The following is an 18,320-nucleotide window of genomic DNA, read 5'->3' on the forward strand; positions in this document are numbered from 1 at the left end:
TGCTACATCCCTAGACTTGAGTTAGGATTTGCTAAATCCCTCCTATGTTTGCAAAGCCCTAGCCCAGCGGCAAGTAGAGAATAATTAACCATATACTGCACAGCTGTGATTCAGTCATAGGGATCATATAAGCTTATAAACTGTAGAAGTGAAGCTTATGTTAAGAACCCGCAAGATGGAATTTCTGACCTTTTGTTATTAAATTACATTAAAGACAACATTTAAAAATGTATTATTGAAAACAAAAAGATCCATATCCTCAGCTTGTATAAAGCAGCAGAAGATCTGGCCCACGATGTGTGCAATGAGTTAGGATCATTTAAGTCACCTGTTACCCATGGAGTATAGAGACTGGGTGATAGGCTTATTATTTATTTGTGGTGGGCTCAGGTAAGTGTGGTGTTTGCATCCAAATACAGAGGAACCCACTTATTCTGAAACTCCACCTTGTGAAGTGTAATGGTAGTTTTGCTTTGTTTCATGGTATTGAAAGTGCCAGTAGCAATTCCAGTTAGTATTAATGCTCTGAAAACAGTTATTTCACCGTAAGACGGTTCCACTGTATTAATCCATAATTTGCACTCTACTGGTTAAGTGCTTGAGAGCAGGCAACAGCCTCATGAAATGTTAGTGGAATTCACTGTGTGCACTGCTGGTTTTCTAGGGCAACTGGACCCAGTGGACTTGAACAAACTGAATGAGATCGAGGGTACCCTGAACACGGCCAAAGATCAGATGAAAGATAGTGACCTGGACCGGAAAGTGGCTGAATTGGAGGATGCAGCCAGGCGGCAGGACGAAGCCATACAGGCCTACAACAGGGACATTGAGGATATCCTGAAAGACATTAACAACCTGGAAGACATCAAGAAGACCTTGCCGTCTGGATGTTTCAACACCCCGTCCATTGAGAAACCCTAAGGGTGTGCTAGGGGTGGGAGGGGGAGCATTCCCCCAGTGACTTGTGGAGCAATTGTTTGGCTATGGAGTGCCTTAACACACAGAGTACCTTCTTCAAATCCCCAGCTCTCCGCTGCTCACAGTTGCTATCTTCTTTCCAAATCAGGAAAAGTTGCAAAGTTTTAAAGAGAAGCAAATTAAATAACAATTTCGGGGCATCAAAGGGTTTTTTTTTATAAATTTTCTCTTCCTCAACACTCCACCTCTGCTCCTCTCTCATACACACGTCCCTTTGATTTGCACAAGGATGTGAAATGTTTTGGACTACTCTTACTGTGGTGCAGAAATGACCACATGAGACGGTGTACTGTGGGGCAAACTAGCTCTCGTTTTTCTCCTCTTCCCCCTAACACCTTAAAACCTCCTCAGTCCCAGAGTTCGCTGTTTCTATGAAGGAAAGGGTTGGCTATCAAAGTATTATTACAATGGCCAGTATAGCTGCACTCATAAAGAACACTAATCCCCTTCCCCAAATGTTAACTATTTTAAAAAAAAAATCTATGTAAATTAGTGGCCAATCAAAATATTTGGTAGCCATCTACCAAATGGTTTAGCATCTTTCTAGAGTGCAGTATATCCATCTACTGAGAAAGATATACAGCCTCTGAGAAGAGCTTGAGGGAGGAAAGGGAGAAGAATGGGGTGATAGGTCTCAACAACATTACTGTTGGCCTATAAACTAGAAATTTTGTCTCATATCTGTGAACAGCTGCCTAACCCAATTCTCCAAGTAGGGAAGCTTGCAAGTGATCAGCTCGGATCTCCTCAGTAATAGTTACTAGGAGTCTCAAAAGAAAACTTCTAGGGTGAGAGAGAGACAGACAGATTTTTTTAAAGCCACTAAGATCTTTTATAGAAGAAAGCAGAGCGCTTTTACCAGTTTGTCTGAATATGAAGTTGATGTCTTCAGGTAGAAAATGGGTGTCTAAGATAGAGATGTAAGGGTCTGTCTCTCCATCCTCTTGCTATCAGGGGATGGTATTTTTACACTACAGTATCAGGCTTGCCTTTGTTATCATCCTATCCCTGTTTTCCTGCTGATCTCCCAGTCTTCCTAAGATGCTGCAGCACAGATTGTTCAGGCCTAGCTCTGATGGCAGATATCCAGCACGCACAGTATTTCACACAGCTGCCACTGCTTGCCTCTTTAGAATTTCTATCCAACTCAATGACACCTGCTCCCACCTAGTTAAGCTGCCTTGTAGGGTGGGGGGAGGGGTTGCCTTTAACTCCCCCCCGTTGAGTTTTCTCATTAGATCAGTCTGACACCACCTGCCTTTGAGATCCATATATATCTATCCTTAAACACTATGCAACTTTGTACGTTTGCGTAGCGGGGAAGAAATTATTATCTGACACACACTGGTGCTATTAATTATTTCAAATTGATATTTTTGAGTGAATGTGGGTTTTTTGTCTTGTGTCTGTTTGTTTTATCTTGATTATAGAGTGAGGAAGTCTATCTTTTTGTGTGTGTGTAAATATACTCGGTCCTATTTCCAGAATGGCACGGTCTGTTCTCCTCTACTTGCTTCCTTTTAACCATCACTACACGTGCACCATATATCTCTTCCATTTATTATTCCTTTGGGGTCAGGCATCTCCCCTGGCCAGGCTCCTGCTCTCTTCCCTCCTTTGTGTTTGCAGTATCTCTATTCTGTGGTATTAATAATAACCCACTAGCCTCTGTGTGCAGCCCAATGATGGGGCACCCAGCCTCTCTTCCAGAGCCAGCCCCAGCCCCTCGAAGGACTCTGAGGTGTGTAGCTCATAAGAAACTGGTTACCATCTTTGTTTCTGACTAATGAAAGTGAGATGCTGATTTTTGATGGTTGTGGCTTTGCTCCTGGGAGTTGTAGCACTATTATACGCCCAGTAGAGGTCTAAATGCTGAATCTGTAGCCTTCCTACATGTGCGAGAAATGAGAGCTCAGTTTGGGGCTCTGTACAGCATCAGGGACAGAGCTACTGGGCAGGGGAGAGTGGTTCCAGCCCGCCCTCACGTCTCCTGCTTTTTTCCCAGAGCTTGTTACAATTTACCAAAAACTGACTTGGAATTCCCCTGCCTGTGAATGCTCCTAATCCCACCAGTGGAGGAGAGCTGCCTTCGCCCGTCGCACTTCTGGGACTTTCATATCAGTATTTCCTGGCTGGCTGCTCTGGTCCTGTGGGTGCCTCCTAACCATGTCACCTCTGCCAAGGCTGTGGAAAGAGCAGATACAAAGAGGCAACACCATGCCCTGGCTGACCTCAGGCCTAAGGTTTCTGGCTTTTCACTTTTTCTTAAGCTGTTTTTAACAGATTTTTATTTTTTAAAAAAGGATCTTTATAAGCAATCTCTTAATACACTACTGCCGTACAGCCCCATTATGTCATTGTATAGGTCCAGTTATTTCTTTGCATAATGTGATGACAAGAAGGCTGCTGGTAGAATGCTGGTTGTCACAGGGAACACACAACAGTTCCCTCATTTTATTCTTGCCTGTGGTCTCCTCCATATGTGCCTTCACTTCAGCTTTTGCCTTAATCTGTGGTCTTGCTGTCTGGGGCGGTGAACAAAATGCAACACTTTCAGTTTTTTTTATGTATAAAACAGTATTTCTTATTTATAATAAAGTCTGAATATTTGTAACCCCTTATACCATGACTTTCTTTGAGTGTTCCTTTATTTGGGGGAAGTGGATGGTGACTTAGCATGTACGGTTTGCCTCTTGAAGTGGCGGTTGGAATACAGACTCTTTCTCTCTCCCCCTTTTCTGCTGGGATTGTTTTGGTTTATCTGCTTTGAGAGGACCTTACCTAAATCTTCTCTCGGGATTTGTAACAGTGAAGAGAGCTCATCTCATGAGAGGGGGAGTCTGACTATGCTCTTGTGGGAATTGATAGATGGATGCTAACTTTCTCTGAACTTTCAGAGGCCATACATATATGCACTGCATACCTTCTGCTGCCCCTGCTTTGTTTGATGTAGGTGGTAGAGCCCTGCGCAGGACAGTTTTTTTAATCCTGCTCCTGTCCCACCCTGCAATACCTTCTCCCACTCCCACCTGCTCTTGCATTTTTATCCTGCTCCCACCCGCAAAATCCTTAGATCCCGCGCAAGAGAGAGATTATCCCCCGCTACTAAAAAAAGAAAGGGGCAGGGGAGGGGGGAAGTCAGTTAATATATATACACAGAGAACATCAGAGTTATGAACTGACCAGTCAACCACACATCTCATTTGGAACCAGAATTATGCAATCAGGCAGCAGCAGCGACAAAAAAAAGAAAGCAAATACAGCACAGTACTGCGTTAAACATAAACTACTAAAGAAAATGGAAAACAGCATTTTTCTTCTGCAGAGTAAAGTTTCAAAGCTGTGTTAAGTCAATGTTCAGTTGTAAACCTTGGAAAGAACAACCATAACGTTTTGTTCAGTTACAAACATTTCAGAGTTACCAACAACCTCCATTCCCAAGGGGTTCATAACTCTAAGGTTCTACTGTAAAACGGAATTCAGACACAATTTTTATCGCTAAAAGAATAAAACAGATCTTACTAAAACCATGTAAAATACTTTTAACTCCTGTTACAATAGACATCAAATCTCTTTCTATCCCTTACTTAAATGTATTAAAACCTTTATTTAAAAAAAAAAAAAAAGAAAAACTTGCTTTACATTGCTAAATATCTGTTTATAACAAACTGATGAGAGATTTAGTGTTTTCCCACAAATTACCAGTGTGTTTTTTTTCTTTTTTGACAATCCAATATGGCCACAACAAAGTACATTTTACCCACCCCAACTATTCTGGCAGCGGGTCCTGCAGGACCTGTGGAATCCCAGTTCCGGTGCAGGGCTCTAGTACTAATAGGTGGTATCAACACAGTTACTTCTGAACTGACTGCACCATCCGCCTGCTAGAGAGGGGGAGTGCTCCCATCTCAATGTTCCTTTTTAATGTCTTGCTTTACTTCATCTTCTCTCATCCTTTCTCATTTCAAGGATCTTTTATGAAGTTGAAAACGTGCCACTGTGGGTTACTGCCCTCAGGGGTCGGAGAGGAGGCCTTTCTTGTTAGAGGTACATCCTTCTTCAAGACAAGTCTGTGCCAGCAACAAAAATCCCGTCCTGGCCCCTGTTCAAACAAAGCATAGAAGTTTAAAAAACAAAAACCCAAAGTGAGTTGCAAACGATTGTGGTGATAATTAGTTCTCTCACACAAGGGAGTTTTAGTTCTTTTGGCTAAAAATAAAATCAGTTACATGCTGCAGTTTTCCTTGTCACTGAAGGGTAAGTGTATATGGTGTGGCCAGCTGGTCGAGCGGGGGTGCTCATCACCCATGGAAGAATTGAAGGGTAAGCGGTATTGTTTCTCTGCACACCGTGAAGGTAAGATCTGCTCTACCTTGATTGGAGAGGCTGTAGAGAAGAAGTGACTCTGAACTGAAAGATCACCTTCTTCTGCGTTAAAGGGAATTTAGCTTCTATGTTTAAATTAGTGATCCTGACATTCCCTGGACTGTTCCGAGTGACCTCCACCACGATTGGCAGTGGCAAGAAGGAAACTTCTTCTCCAAACTCCGCAGCTTCCATTCATTCATAAATTTCATAGACTCTAAAGCCATATGGGAGGGACCATTATGATCATCCAGTCTGACCTCCTACAGACCACAGAATTTCACCCAGTAATCTCTGCATCAAGTCTATAATTTCTGGTTGCACTGGAGTTTATCTTTCAAAAAGTCATTCCATGACAAAGAATCCACCACACATATTGGTAAGCTGTTCCGATGGTTAATTACCCTCACCATTTAAAAGTTTCTTATTTCCAGTTTGAATTTCTCTACTTCCAGATCTTGGATTTTACTAATGCCATACATTAATTCCTAGGCCTGGCCTAGATTAGGATTTCAAGGTGTGACACTAGCATTCAATGTCACCTGCTCCCATCTGGTTAAGTTTCCTTGTAGGGTAGGGGGAGGAGGGTGCCTTTCACTCCACCCTTTATTCGCCCTCTGACAAGGTAGCAGCCTCTGGAGTTTTCTCATTGGATCAGTCTAGTTGGTCGTATTTCCAGAGTGGCACAGTTTGTTCTCCTCTACTTGCTTCCTCTGAACCTTGACAACTCATGCACCATTTATTATTCCTTTGGGGTCAGGTATCTCCCCATGCCTTTATTTGTGCTCTTTCCTCCCATGTTTGCAGAATCTATGTTCTGTGGTATTGACAATAACCTGCTTGTGTGTGCACTCAGCTGAGTGATGAGGCATTCTGCCTCTTCCAGCAGCACCAAAGGACTCTGAAGTGTGTAGCTCCCAATGAACTGACTACCTTCTCTGTCTGTGACTTGCAGAAGTGAGATGCTGATTTTGGATGGTTGTGGCTTTGCTCCTGGGAGTTGTAGGCCCAGTAGAGGTCTAAGAGCTGAATCTGTAGACTTTCCTACATGTGCAAGAAATGAGATCTCAGTTTGGGACTCCGTACAGTATCAGGGACAGTGCTACTGGGCTAGGAAGAGTGGTTCCAGCCAACCCTCACGTCTCCTGCTTCTTTCCCAGAGCTTGTTACAATTTACCAAAAACTGACTTGGAATTCCCCTGCCTTTGAACACCCCTAATCCCACCAGTGGCGGAGCGCTGCCTTGGTCCGGGGACTATCTAACATGCTAACTAACACATTTTTAAAGTCTAGTGTACTCTGCTTCTACCATTTTAAGACATGTTACTAGCAATGTGCATTGGCAGCAATAGATTTCCTAAACGTATTGACTAACATGCTAACATCACACCTTTAAATCCTAGTCTAGAGTAGGCCTTTAAATGGGTCCAGAATCTGAATAAGCCCGATTATCTTCTGTCCTGGTGAAGAACTCTCCATGTTTGTTTGGGCTAGCACTTCCTACTGATTTTCTAACGTGGTCTCTTGTTTATCATATAGAAACACAAGTTTAGTCAAGAGTGGGGAGTGGCTGGTTGGGTTCACTGCTCCAAAATATACCCTGAATTACAAATATCCATGTTTCATGAGCAAACTTCATGCTGTAAAATCAGTGGTTTTAGTTCATAACAATATGATCAGGGGGGTTGTACTGGAAACAACGCTGATCTTGCACAGGCTGTTGTTGATCTCAAGGTTCTGTCTGCTTTCTGTGCCATCCAAGGTGCTGCGGGGAGGAAAGAACGCTTTCTGCCTTTTATCTCATCCCCAGACTTCAGGAGATAACACCTGATCTATAGACTGAGGACTATATCCTCAGCTCAGATAAATGAGTTTAGCTCTATTGACTTCAACAGAGTTGTGGCGATTTGCACTAGATGAGGAGCCTTCTCCCTCTGGAGTTTCTGACCTACCACTTGTGGATGATTTTGCCTTCTCAAGGTACTAGCTTTTCAGGACTCCACCAGGGAAGGGTGTTCCTGAGAATCATCTTCCTCGCCTGTGTTTCTGATAAATGTCTGACACCACTGTGCTCCCCCTTCAGAAACGACAGCAGCCAAGGATCTTTGGCCTTGCCTGCACCGTGAAAAATGTATTACAGCAACTGTGCAGCTGTTCTGGTGGCAGCAAATGTGCCAAGGAAGACAATGTTCAGGGGGTTTGATCCCCACGTAGTGCAAGAGCCAGAGCTCTGTATAAACCAGTAAGCTAGCAGTAAGAAAAGGAGTACTTGTGGCACCTTAGAGACTAACAAATTAATTTGATAAATTTTAGTCTCTAAGGTGCCACAAGTACTCCTTTTCTTTTTGTGGATACAGACTAACACGGCTGCTACTCTGAAACCTGTCATTAAGCTAGCACTGGTTGCACTGTGACTGGAATACTGGTGCTAATTTTTCTAGTGTCACAGCACGTTTTCAGACCAAGGCCAGTGTTAATCAGTGTTGTAGTCATTGAAAGTACAGATTGCCCCCATCTGCATGCCTATCCTCTGCCCTCACCCCTGCCACCCTCTCTTAACATGTCAATAGGAATTTTTAGACTCTCTCACCTGCTCCTCTCTGCAATCTAAAGAAGTTTAAATCCCTTTGCTAGCTGCCTGCCTCTCACTAACCCCTGTTTTATCTGGTGAAAAAGCAGGGTTGCTTTCCTGGGTGACATGTCAGTTTCAATAACTTAGTGGGTCTGACAAGACATACAGCTGCTGTCAAAGTCGAACCTTTGGGTGAATGTCCTGGACAGGTTTCACTGTGTTATTGTTCCTTTTGATTAATGTCCATTTTGTATTGCTGTCCACTTCTGATTTGGTAGCAGGCTGCTCTTTACTGAGCCTGTTTAACTAAGACGGTGTCTTCTGAGCTTCCTCTTCAGTGTGATAAATTATCCCCCCTTCAGCTCATTTGTGTAATAACATGGAGGTGCACTTTACAACTGGTAAAATGATAGAGATCCCTGCCCCAAATAACTTGCAATGGAAGGCATGAACAATTGCAATACGGCTAATGGGTGAAGAGCGCTGTGAGGACAGGATACAGTCGCTTTGCTCTTTCACTGTATCCTGGTCAGCGATTGGTCAATATAACCGTTCAACAGAATTTTCTTTAGGTGTTGGCAAGGTGGGGGTTCTTCCAGGTTCCCTGTATGGCCAGGCCTGTCTTAAGACTGGCTGACTGCATTGGGATGTACCTGGACTGGAATAATTGTGAGGATTCTCCACAGTTCCCTCAAGTGCATCCCAGCCTTGTTACCAGTTGCTACCTTCCGGTCACCAGAGCGTTCTACCTGGATTTAAACTGTCTGCATCGCCTTGTCAATGAGCTTGAGTATGTGATGGTTCCAAGACCAATATCACAACCTGAAGGAGGTAATTGCACAATGTTCCCCGTCCTGTGGGGCTGTTCCCTCTTGTAAAATCAAGCAGCCAGTCTCTTTCTATTGGTGGACCCTGCCCAAAGCCCTTGTTAGTGCAGTAGCTCACTGCTACAGGTGGGTGGAATCTCCTGGTCAGGACTGGAGTGGTCCATAGCTGGAGTACTGGGAGGAAAACTAAGCATGAAGGAGGCTGGAGACTGTTCCTTCCAGCTCAAGTTTGGGGTTTCTTTGGGAGGCACTTGACGTGGTGCATAAGATGAACTGCAAGTAAGTAAGCCCATGAAGGAAGCAGCAGCCTGTTGCCTGTTATACTGAAATGGAGTCTGTGGATTGTGAGAAGCTCCAACCCATCCATAAAGGAGTTAATGCAGGAAACAGATCCCCAGGACAGGGGATGGTACTGAACTGAGATCTAAATGCAGATAAGGAATTCCAGCAACTCTACAGGGCACTTCCCCCGCCTCCAGGACTGGTAAAGGCAGAGGGAGACTTAGCATTGCTTGTATTTCTGTGATTCTGCTCAGCGTTGCATGAGCTGTGTCTCATGGGAAGTGGAGGGCGGCTGACAGCTGCTGACCCCAGGGAACTGCCATTTGTTTGCTCCTGCGATAACTGGCATGTCACAATGTCTCACCTCAGAATTTTTTCTGGTTCCTCTTTGTTTAACTTTTTGCTTGCTGGAACCAGGCAGGTTTGCCTGCTGAAGCCTGTGGGCCATGCGTGTCCTTCACACAGCCCTTACTAGGAGCCCTGAGGAGGGCCACCAGCAATAGTGAAGGTGCATGCAGCACAGAAAAGAGGACTGGAAAGGTCACCTTTGTGCTCTCCCCCCTCCCCCCCCCCCCCAGCTGATTGTGCAGTGGCCTGGTCTCCCATGGTAACTAAAGGCTGCTGTGGTACACCACTGCCAACAGTCCTGAGGTGGCAACACAACCGCCAGGGATCAGCAAGGGGTAGCCACGCGATCTATGTCGGCAGCATGGCGTGGGAGCGGTGTAGGAGGATCCCACTACAATGAGCTGACCTTCCTGCGGCTCCAGCAGAGTGGTGCCAAGTGGCTGCAGTGCCAGGATCTGGGCTAACGGGGCCCGGGGAAAGGAGGAGAACGAGGGATCCAGCAGTAAGATGGTGGGATTGCGCTGGGGTTGCTTTATTGGAGTACTTGGTGGTTCTGCTTCGCTTTTTGTTGCGGGTACTGTTGCGTGGTGGTGGTAGTACAATCTGTCTCCGTTTTGTGTGTGTATGACTGAGGAGTCCAAGGAAGTGCCCCTTTCCGCCCAGGAGAATGGCGGGGCTGAGGGAGAGCAGAGGGGAGGAACACGAGGACTAGGACAGGTGGCCTGGCTGTGTTGAATTGGCAGCAGTGAACCAAATGGCAATAAGGTAATGGCAATGGCCAAAGGAGGTGGCGGTTGGGGTCCTTGCAGCTGGGGTAAAAACAGCTGATTGACTCAGGCAAAGATGTCTGGGTGAGGGCTTTCTGAGGGAGCTCTTGACTCTGAAGGGCTGCTACTGCGAGAGTGCAGAGGGACCATTAGGACCCAGTGCCCTGGGGCATTTCCTCAGTGGAGGTCTTATGGGGAAGGGAAGGGATGCTAGGAGGCCTGGCTCTGCTCCTTTACCCCACTGGCTGGAGTGAGGATTACTTTCGGGGGTGGGGGGGCCCTTAGGGGCAGCCCTCTGGTGGCTACGGATGGTGAACGTGCCCTGCCTGGAGGAGGCAGGGCGGTGGCGGGGGCCTTGAGCAGCTTCCTGGCACAGGCCAGGATTGGGCTGGGGGCTGATTGGCCACAGCTATACAATGCCCAGGTGAGGCATGCGCATGCCTTCTGAGCTACAGCTGTGGCAGGCTTAAACTGGGTATGTTCAGTGTTCAAGGGAACATGTTCCAGATAAGATTCCCTAAGCTGATAGAGAGCAGCTCTGGGAGTTACAGGGAAATGTCAGGAATGGTGTATATGAACTTCCTTGGTGGCCCGCAGGCGCCTGGCAGCAGAGTTGCTACAGGATTGTGGAGCAGAGAGAAGAATGCTGTAAATACAGAAGAAAGGAAATAGATTCCTTCCTTATCTCACTTACCTGTGTGTGTGTTTTGTGACGGACAGGCAGGGCGTAGGCTAGGCAAGGCCAGACATGACTGTACTTCCTTGCGCTGCTGACACCTCAGCTGCAGTCTAGCCAGGCAGGCCTGCCTGCCTTGCTCACTGGAGCTGCATGGAAGGGCACAGTTCCTGAGTGATCTGCCACAGCCCAGAGGTGGTGGAATTCGACTTGAACCTCAGCTGGAAGAAAGGTGGCCCTGGGGCTGTTAATCTGAGTAGGGAGGCAATCATGGGCTTGATAATTCTGGAGAACATTCCTGTGAGACATGCTTTTACCACAACCTGGCCGCCTCCCTGTCCTGTAACTCTCAGGGCATTTTTAGAGCTGGTGACAGGTTGGGTCTTGCTCACTGGATCATTGCTTTCCAGTAAGAATGAGGGCAAGGCAGCCTGGACTTTGCAGTCACTGGAATTAACCAGCACTAATGGGTTCAGGAAATGCCAGGAATCTACCTGGTACCTTACAAATGTTCCTGGCAGAATCCCATTTTGGCAGGGTTCCAGATTTTATTCAGGGGACCCTTTTGTCCCATGAAAGCTGTGAGGCAGCCTGGCCTAGTGAACTAAGCACAGGCCTGGGAGCCCAGGAACTTCTGCATTGTAACCACAGCCCTGCCACTGACTTGCTTTCTGTGGCCGTGGGCAAGACACTTAACCTCTCCAACCCAATTTCCCCATCTGTAACATGGGATGAAGATATTGTGATGCATCCTGGGGATACCCAGGGTTGGGAGGCACCCTCCTATCACTTGCCCCTAGTGGGAGGAAGCCTTGTCTTTGCCTGCTGAGGGTCAGCTCCCCACTTCCGATCAGCCCAAGGCAACACAAGCACGCCCTTTGCAAAGGAACAGTACATCCCAGCTTACCAGTTTCACTTAGTTCTTCTTCGAGTGCTCGTTCACGTCCATTCCACATTAGGTGTGCGCACGCCGTGTGCACAAGCGTCGGAAACTTTTTCCCTTAGGCTCCAGTCGGGCCGGCGGGGCCCCCGAGTGGCGCCACTGTGCCCCATGTATATGCCCCCGCCAGCCCGATGCCCTCCAGTTCCTTCTTACCGTCAGTCCCTTAGCCTTTAGAGTAGCTGTTATCAGTTCGTTTTACATATAGATTGTGAACACTTAAGTGATTAGGTGCTGGAGACCTCCAGCCACCTGCCCTGGGCCCACAGCTTCAAGGCTTGCGCCACGTGCCGCAAACCTACGCCAGTTAGTGACCCCCACAACGCGTGTCTACGTTGCCTGGGGGATGGACATCAAACTGAACGGTGTAGGGTTTGCAAGGTGTTCAAGCCAAGGACAAGGAAAGAAAGAGACTTTCGCCTAAAGCAACTGTTGATGGAGGCCGCATTGCAGCCATCGGGCCCGGAGCACCTGATGCCTGCTCAGCCTTCCTCGGTGTGTAGTGCCCCGGAGCCGTTGGGAGACCCGGCACCAGCGAAGCACCGTAAACTGTCAGCCCCGGAGCTCCAGGCTAGGCCTAGGCACCGATCGTCCTCCCCAGTGTGGCCCCCAGAGCAGCCTAAGGAAGGCGCGGCCGTTTCCCACACAGGAGGCTGGCGCCTCCCAAGGCACCGAGCGCCAACAAGAGTGGGAAGGCCGCAGTACCGGTGCTGGCACAGCCAGCACGAGCCCCACCGAGCCCAGGCCTAAGTGAGCTCAGTGCGGATGATGGGCTCGAGGGCCTAACGGATCAGCCCTCCACGCCCGGCACCTTTGAGGCTGCAAGGGACCTCATCAGGCTGTCGGCGGCGAGCCCCCTCCTGTATGGGGAGAGCCCTCTGGCACCCATGCCTCGGGTGCTGTCGAGGGGTAAGCCGGCAATGGTGTGCCGCTCGAAGACACCGTCCCAGCATCGCTCCTGGAGTTGGTCCTGGTCGAGCTCCGACTCCGCAGACTCGCACTTGCCAGCGGCCCAGAAGGAGGTTGTGGCACCGGCTGTGGGTTGATGCAAAGAAGCACCAGAAAGGGCATGCCGCTCTCTGGCACCACCCAGAGACTGGCACTGGGAGCAGTCGAGACAGCCCTCACCTGAGGTCTCCGGCAGACTGTCCCGGTCCAGGAAACACCGGCACTGGTCCCAGTCCCGCTCAGCCAGGAGCTACTCGTTCTCCCACTGGTGCAGATCGTTGGCACCCCCATGGCCTTCGCGATCGGTGTCGCTGCAGTCGGGCACCGGCTCTGGCCGCTATAGCTACCCGCACCAGGGCCCAGACAGCAGGGACCCTCAGGGGAACTGGCAACCCCAATGGGGGCTGCCAGGCCATTGGCCCTTCTGGACCCCCGGGGCCTATCAGGAGCGCCAAAGGGCCCCGTCCAGGCCAAGTTACTCAGTGCAACGGTCCTGGTCCCCGCACCGATGCCAGACGGTGCCGGAGGCAACAGTATCCAGGCCTTCAGCATCCCCCCAGCATAGAACGGAGAGTCCGGCACTGAGCCCGGTGCTGTCCCATGGACTCCCGCCCCGGCCTGAGCTGGGAGCCCCTACCACGGGAAATGGGGAGCAGGAGGACCAACCAGAGGGGATCGAGCTGCAGCTAAACTCATCTTCCCCCGATGAGCCGGTGGCGGGTACAGAGGTGTCCAGCCCTCTGCCAATAGACCATAGAGCCCACCAGGAACTGCTGCACAGAGTTGCCCAAAATTTGGGGTTGCAGGCCGAGGAGACGGTTGAGCAGGAGGACCCAATGGTGGACGTTTTGAGCCCCGAAGGTCCATCCAGAATAGCACTCCCGCTTGTTAAGACCATTCAGTCTAACTATAAGACTATATGGCAGACCCCGGCTTCCAGTGCTCCAACGGCTAAAGGAGTGGAGCGTAAATACTTTGCCCCATCTAAGGGCTGTGATTTCCTATTCTGCCACCTGAGTCCATGCTCCTAGTGGTTTCGGCAGTGAACGAAAGGGAGCGCCATGGACAGCGGGCCCCAGCCCCTAAGGCCAAGGAGGCGAAACACCTGGACCTTTTTGGCAGAAAGATGTACTCATCTGGGGGCCTTCAGCTGAGGATTGCTAACCAGCAGGCCGTCCTCAACCGGCACAATTTCAACTCCTGGGTGGCAGTTTAAGGACAACCTCCCGCAAGGTTCCCAACAGGAGTTCACGGCCCTGGTGGACGAGGGCAAGGCAGTAGCCAAGACCTCTCTCCAGGCCTCCCTGGATTCGGCAGACGCAGCAGCTAGAACGATCGCCTCAGGGGTGGTCATGAGACGCTTGGCGAGGCTCCAGGAGTCAGGCCTGCCCCCCGAGGTCTAGAATACGCTCCAGGACCTCCCCTTCGAAGGGTCTGGGCTCTTCTCGGACCAGACAGACGTGAGGCTGCATAGCCTCAAGGACTCGTGGGCTACGCTCAAGTTGCTGGGTATGCACGCCCCGGCGACACAGAGGAAGCCCTTTAAGCTGCAGTCTCCCCCTCAACGCCAGTACCAGCCTCGCCATAGGCATGAGCCTTACCATAGGCAAGGCAGGGATAACAGGCGACGGCGCAATAACAATAATGCGCCGGGCCAGAACCAAGGCCAGCACAAACCCCCGCCAGGCACTAAGCCAGGCTTTAGAAGGTGCGCTCGAGGACAGCGTACCAGACCAGTCACCAAATCCGTCCCTTTGTTTCCTGAACCGTCTGTCCTGTTTCTCCCGTGCGTGGTCCACCATTACGTCAGACCGTTGAGTCTTACGCGTGGTGCGGAACGGGTATGCGCTGCAGTTCGCCTCCCTCCAACCCCCTTCCCCGTCCCTCTTCAGAGACCCCTCTCATGAGCATCTCCTAGAGGAGGAAGTCCGCTTGCTGCTACAGGCGGGGGCGGTGGAGGCGGTGCCTCATGGCCTAAGGGGAAAATGTTTCTATTCCCGGGAATTCCTCATCCCCAAGGCCAAAGGGGGTCTTCACCCAATCCTAGACCTGCGCGGGCTCAACAAATTCCTGGTCAAGGCCCGGTTCTGCATGGTCTCTCTGGGCACCATCGTCCCTTCCCTGGATCCGGGGGACTGGTACGCTGCCCTCGACATGAAGGACACGTACTTTCATATCACCATTTTCCCAGCACATTGGCGGTTCCTACGCTTCAGCGTGGGACGAGAACATGACCAGTTTGCGGTTCTCCCGTTCGGTCTAGCCGTGGCCCCAAGGGTGTTCACAAAGTGCATGGCGGTGGTGGCGGCCTTCTTACGGAGGCAGAGAATCCAAGTGCACCCGTAGCTTGACAACTGGCTCCTGGTGGGCCGATCTGAGGCAGAGGTGCAGGACCATGTGGAGGTGGCCCTGAGATTGTTTCGCGAACTGGGGCTCCTGGTCAATGTCCTCAAGTCCACACTCGTACCCACACAGAGAGTGGAATTCATAGGGGCGGTCCAGGACGCAGTGCAGGCCAGGGTAAGCCTTCCAGTATCCCGATTCTGGGCTATCCAACAAGCGGTGGCCTCCCTGCGCCAGTTTCCAACAACAACGGCCAGGTGCTGCCTGCGGCTGCTTGTCCACATGGCAGCATGCATGCACGTGGTCAGGGATGCCAGACTGAGACTAAGGACTCTGCAGGCGTGGCTCAATCGGGTGTACCGCCCAGGCAGGGACCCCCTGGACTTGGTAGTGACAGCCCCAAGGGATGTGCTGGACTCCCTGCTGTGGTGGCAGTCCCAGCCAGTGGTTTGCGAAGGCATCTCCTTTGCCGCCCCACTTCCAGACCTGACGCTGGTGATGGACACATCAGACCACGGATGCGGGGCTCACCTGAGGGACCTCATGATGCAGGGGTTGTGGTCCGGAGTAGAGCGGTCACTCCATATCAACGTGAAGGAGCTCAGGGCAGTTCGTCTCACCTGCCAGACCTTTCAAGCCACTCTGAGTGGTCACATCATGACAGTTCTGACAGACAACACTACTGCCATGTTTTATATAAACAAGCAGGGCGGGGCTCATTCCCCGCCACTCTGTCGCGAGGCTCTCCTCCTCTGGGACCTTTGCATAGCCCATGCGATTCACCATGAGGCGTCCCATCTCCCGGGGATGCGGAACGAGCTGGCGGACTCCCTCAGCAGGTCAAACCGCATGCACGAGTGGACGCTCAGGGCGGACGTCATGCTTTCGCACTTCCGCAGGCGGCGGTTTCCCCCGGTAGATTTGTTTGCCACCAGGGCCAACGCCCAGTGCCCGCGGTTCTGCTCATTCCAGGGCTGCAGCCTGGGCTCACTCGCGGACGTGTTTGCGATCCCGTGGAGAGGAGGCTTGATGTATGCCTTCCCCCCCGCTCCCCTTGGTGCACAAGGTCCTGCTCAAGGTGCACAGGGACAGGGCGGCAGTGATCCTCATCGCCCCAGCCTGGGCCCGCGAACACTGGTACACATTGCTCCTAGAGCTGTCGGTGGAGGCCCCAGTAGTCCTGTCCCTACACCGGGACCTCATTATACAGGACGGCAGGTGGCTTATCCACCCCAACCTGCAGTCACTGCACCTGACGGAGTGGAGGCTCTGTGGCTAAACGCCCTGGAGAGCCACTGCTCCCTTCCTGTGCAGCAGATTCTGCTTGGCAGTAGAAAGCCCTCTACCAGGGCAGCCTATATGGCCAAGTGGAAAAGGTTCTCGTGTTGGTGTGAACCCCAACAGGTGTGGCCAGGCCAGGCCCCGGTGCAGGCCATTCTGGAGTACCTCCTGTACCTCAAGCAGCAAGGGCTAGCCCCGTCCTCACTCAGAGTGCACCTGGCAGCCATCTCTGCCTTCCATCCGGGGTTCTCGGCGGGCTCGGTGTTTTCCCACCCAATGGTGGGTGGTTCCTTGAAGGGTTGGAGAGGGTGTTCCCGTACTCCCGCCCCCCAGTCCCTCCATGGAACCTTAACCTTGTCCTTTCTAAACTCATGGGACCCCCTTTCAAGCCCCTTGCTACCTGTTCTCTCCTCCACCTTTCCTGGAAGGTGGCATTTCTGGTTACCATTACCTCAGCCAGAAGGGTGTCCGAACTGAGGGCCCACACCTCTGAGCCACCATACACAGTATTTCACAAAGACAAGGTGCAGCTCCGGCTACACCCCAAGTTCCTCCCTAAGATGGTGTCCCAATTCCATCTGGGCCAGGACATTTGTCTGCCGGTGTTCTTCCCGAAACCCCATACAGACCTGAGTCACCGCAGCTTGCACACGTTGGATGTGTGTCGAGCGCTGGCGTTCTATTTGGAGTGCACCAAGCCCTTTTGCAAATCTGCGCAGCTATTTGTGGCCATAGCCGAGAGGGTAAAAGGCCTCCTGGTGTCGGTGCAGCAGATCTCGTCTTGGATTACAAGCTGGGTGTGCTATGAGCTCGCAGGTGTTCCGGCCCCGGCGGTCATGGCCCACTCGACCAGGGTGCAGGCGACTTCCATGGAGTTCCTGGCACAGGTCTCAATCCAGGAGATCTGCAGAGCAGCGACCTGGTCCTCTGTGTACACCTTCATGACCCACTATGCGATCAACCAGCAGGCCAGAGAGGATGCAGCAGTTGGCAGAGCGGTCCTCGGAGCAGTTGTTCCATGACTCCTACCATCATCCAGAGGTAAGCTTGTAATTCACCTAATGTGGAATGGAAGTGAACAAGCATTCGAAGAAAAAAGGGTTACTTACTTTCTCGTAACTGTTGTTCTTCGAGATGTGTTGTTCACGTCCATTCCACCACCCACCCTCCTACCCCTCTGTTGGAGTCGCCGGCAAGAAGGAACTGGAGGGGGTCGGGCCAGTGGGGGTATATACATGGGGCGTAGTGGTGCCACTCGGGGGGCCCGCTGGCCCGATGGGAGCTGCTAAGGTAAAAAGTTTCTGCTGCTCGTGCACGCCGCACATGCACACCTAATGTGGAATGGACGTGAATAACACATCTCGAAGAACAACAGTTACGAGAAAGTAAGTAAGCGTTTTATCACTGCTCTGCTTAACACACAGCGTTTATGTATGTTTAAACAAGCATGTTTATTTAGAAAAGTATAGTGTCTAGTGATAGCAAGCAGAAGTACTGGAAACAGATGGTTGCATGTAAAATAAAATTGTTACATGCATTCTAGAACCTGGACTGACTTATCTAGATACTTTCATGTCTTCGACCAATGTGCTTCCAGTGTTCTGCAGCCAGTCTTGGCCATGATCTTCCGTTCCTAAGCCCCGTCACACAGTAAGCTTGCCCCTGGGTGGAAGATGCTGTGTATTGCTTTGCATTACCTGATGTACCAGACAAATCCTTTGGTATTAGGCACAAGCAGGATGCTTTCTGCTGATTGTTTTGTTCCTTAGATTCTCTCTATGTAGATTTTGACAATCTTTTAATTAGTGCCAGGCTCAGTATGCAAATAGGTCACTGTTGTGAAGTGGACAATACGCTATGACCAGACATAGAAATAAGGGTCAATTACCCACTGCCTGATGCAAACCTGTCTGACACATGTAACCTCATGGAGACCCTGTCTTGTCTTAGGAACATAATTTTCATTATAGAGTGATAACTTTATAAATAATAT

At 50.3% G+C, this 18,320-nt stretch overlaps 1 protein-coding gene across 1 annotated transcript in view; it reads left to right on the forward strand.

Moving 5' to 3' along the window:
* The window catches only part of LAMC1 (laminin subunit gamma 1), a 133,446-nt gene extending 129,847 nt beyond the window's left edge, over positions 1-3,599 (forward strand). The window contains exon 28 of the mRNA XM_084637874.1: positions 665-3,599. Within this exon, the coding sequence (XP_084494000.1) occupies positions 665-921 (257 nt within the window). The 3' untranslated portion in view covers positions 922-3,599. The remainder of the gene's footprint in view (positions 1-664) is intronic.
* Positions 3,600-18,320: the final 14,721 nt, after the last annotated feature.

The sequence above is a fragment of the Lepidochelys olivacea genome (assembly GCF_965140295.1).
Source record: "Lepidochelys olivacea isolate rLepOli2 genome assembly, chromosome: 8".
Lineage (NCBI taxonomy): Eukaryota > Metazoa > Chordata > Testudines > Cheloniidae > Lepidochelys > Lepidochelys olivacea.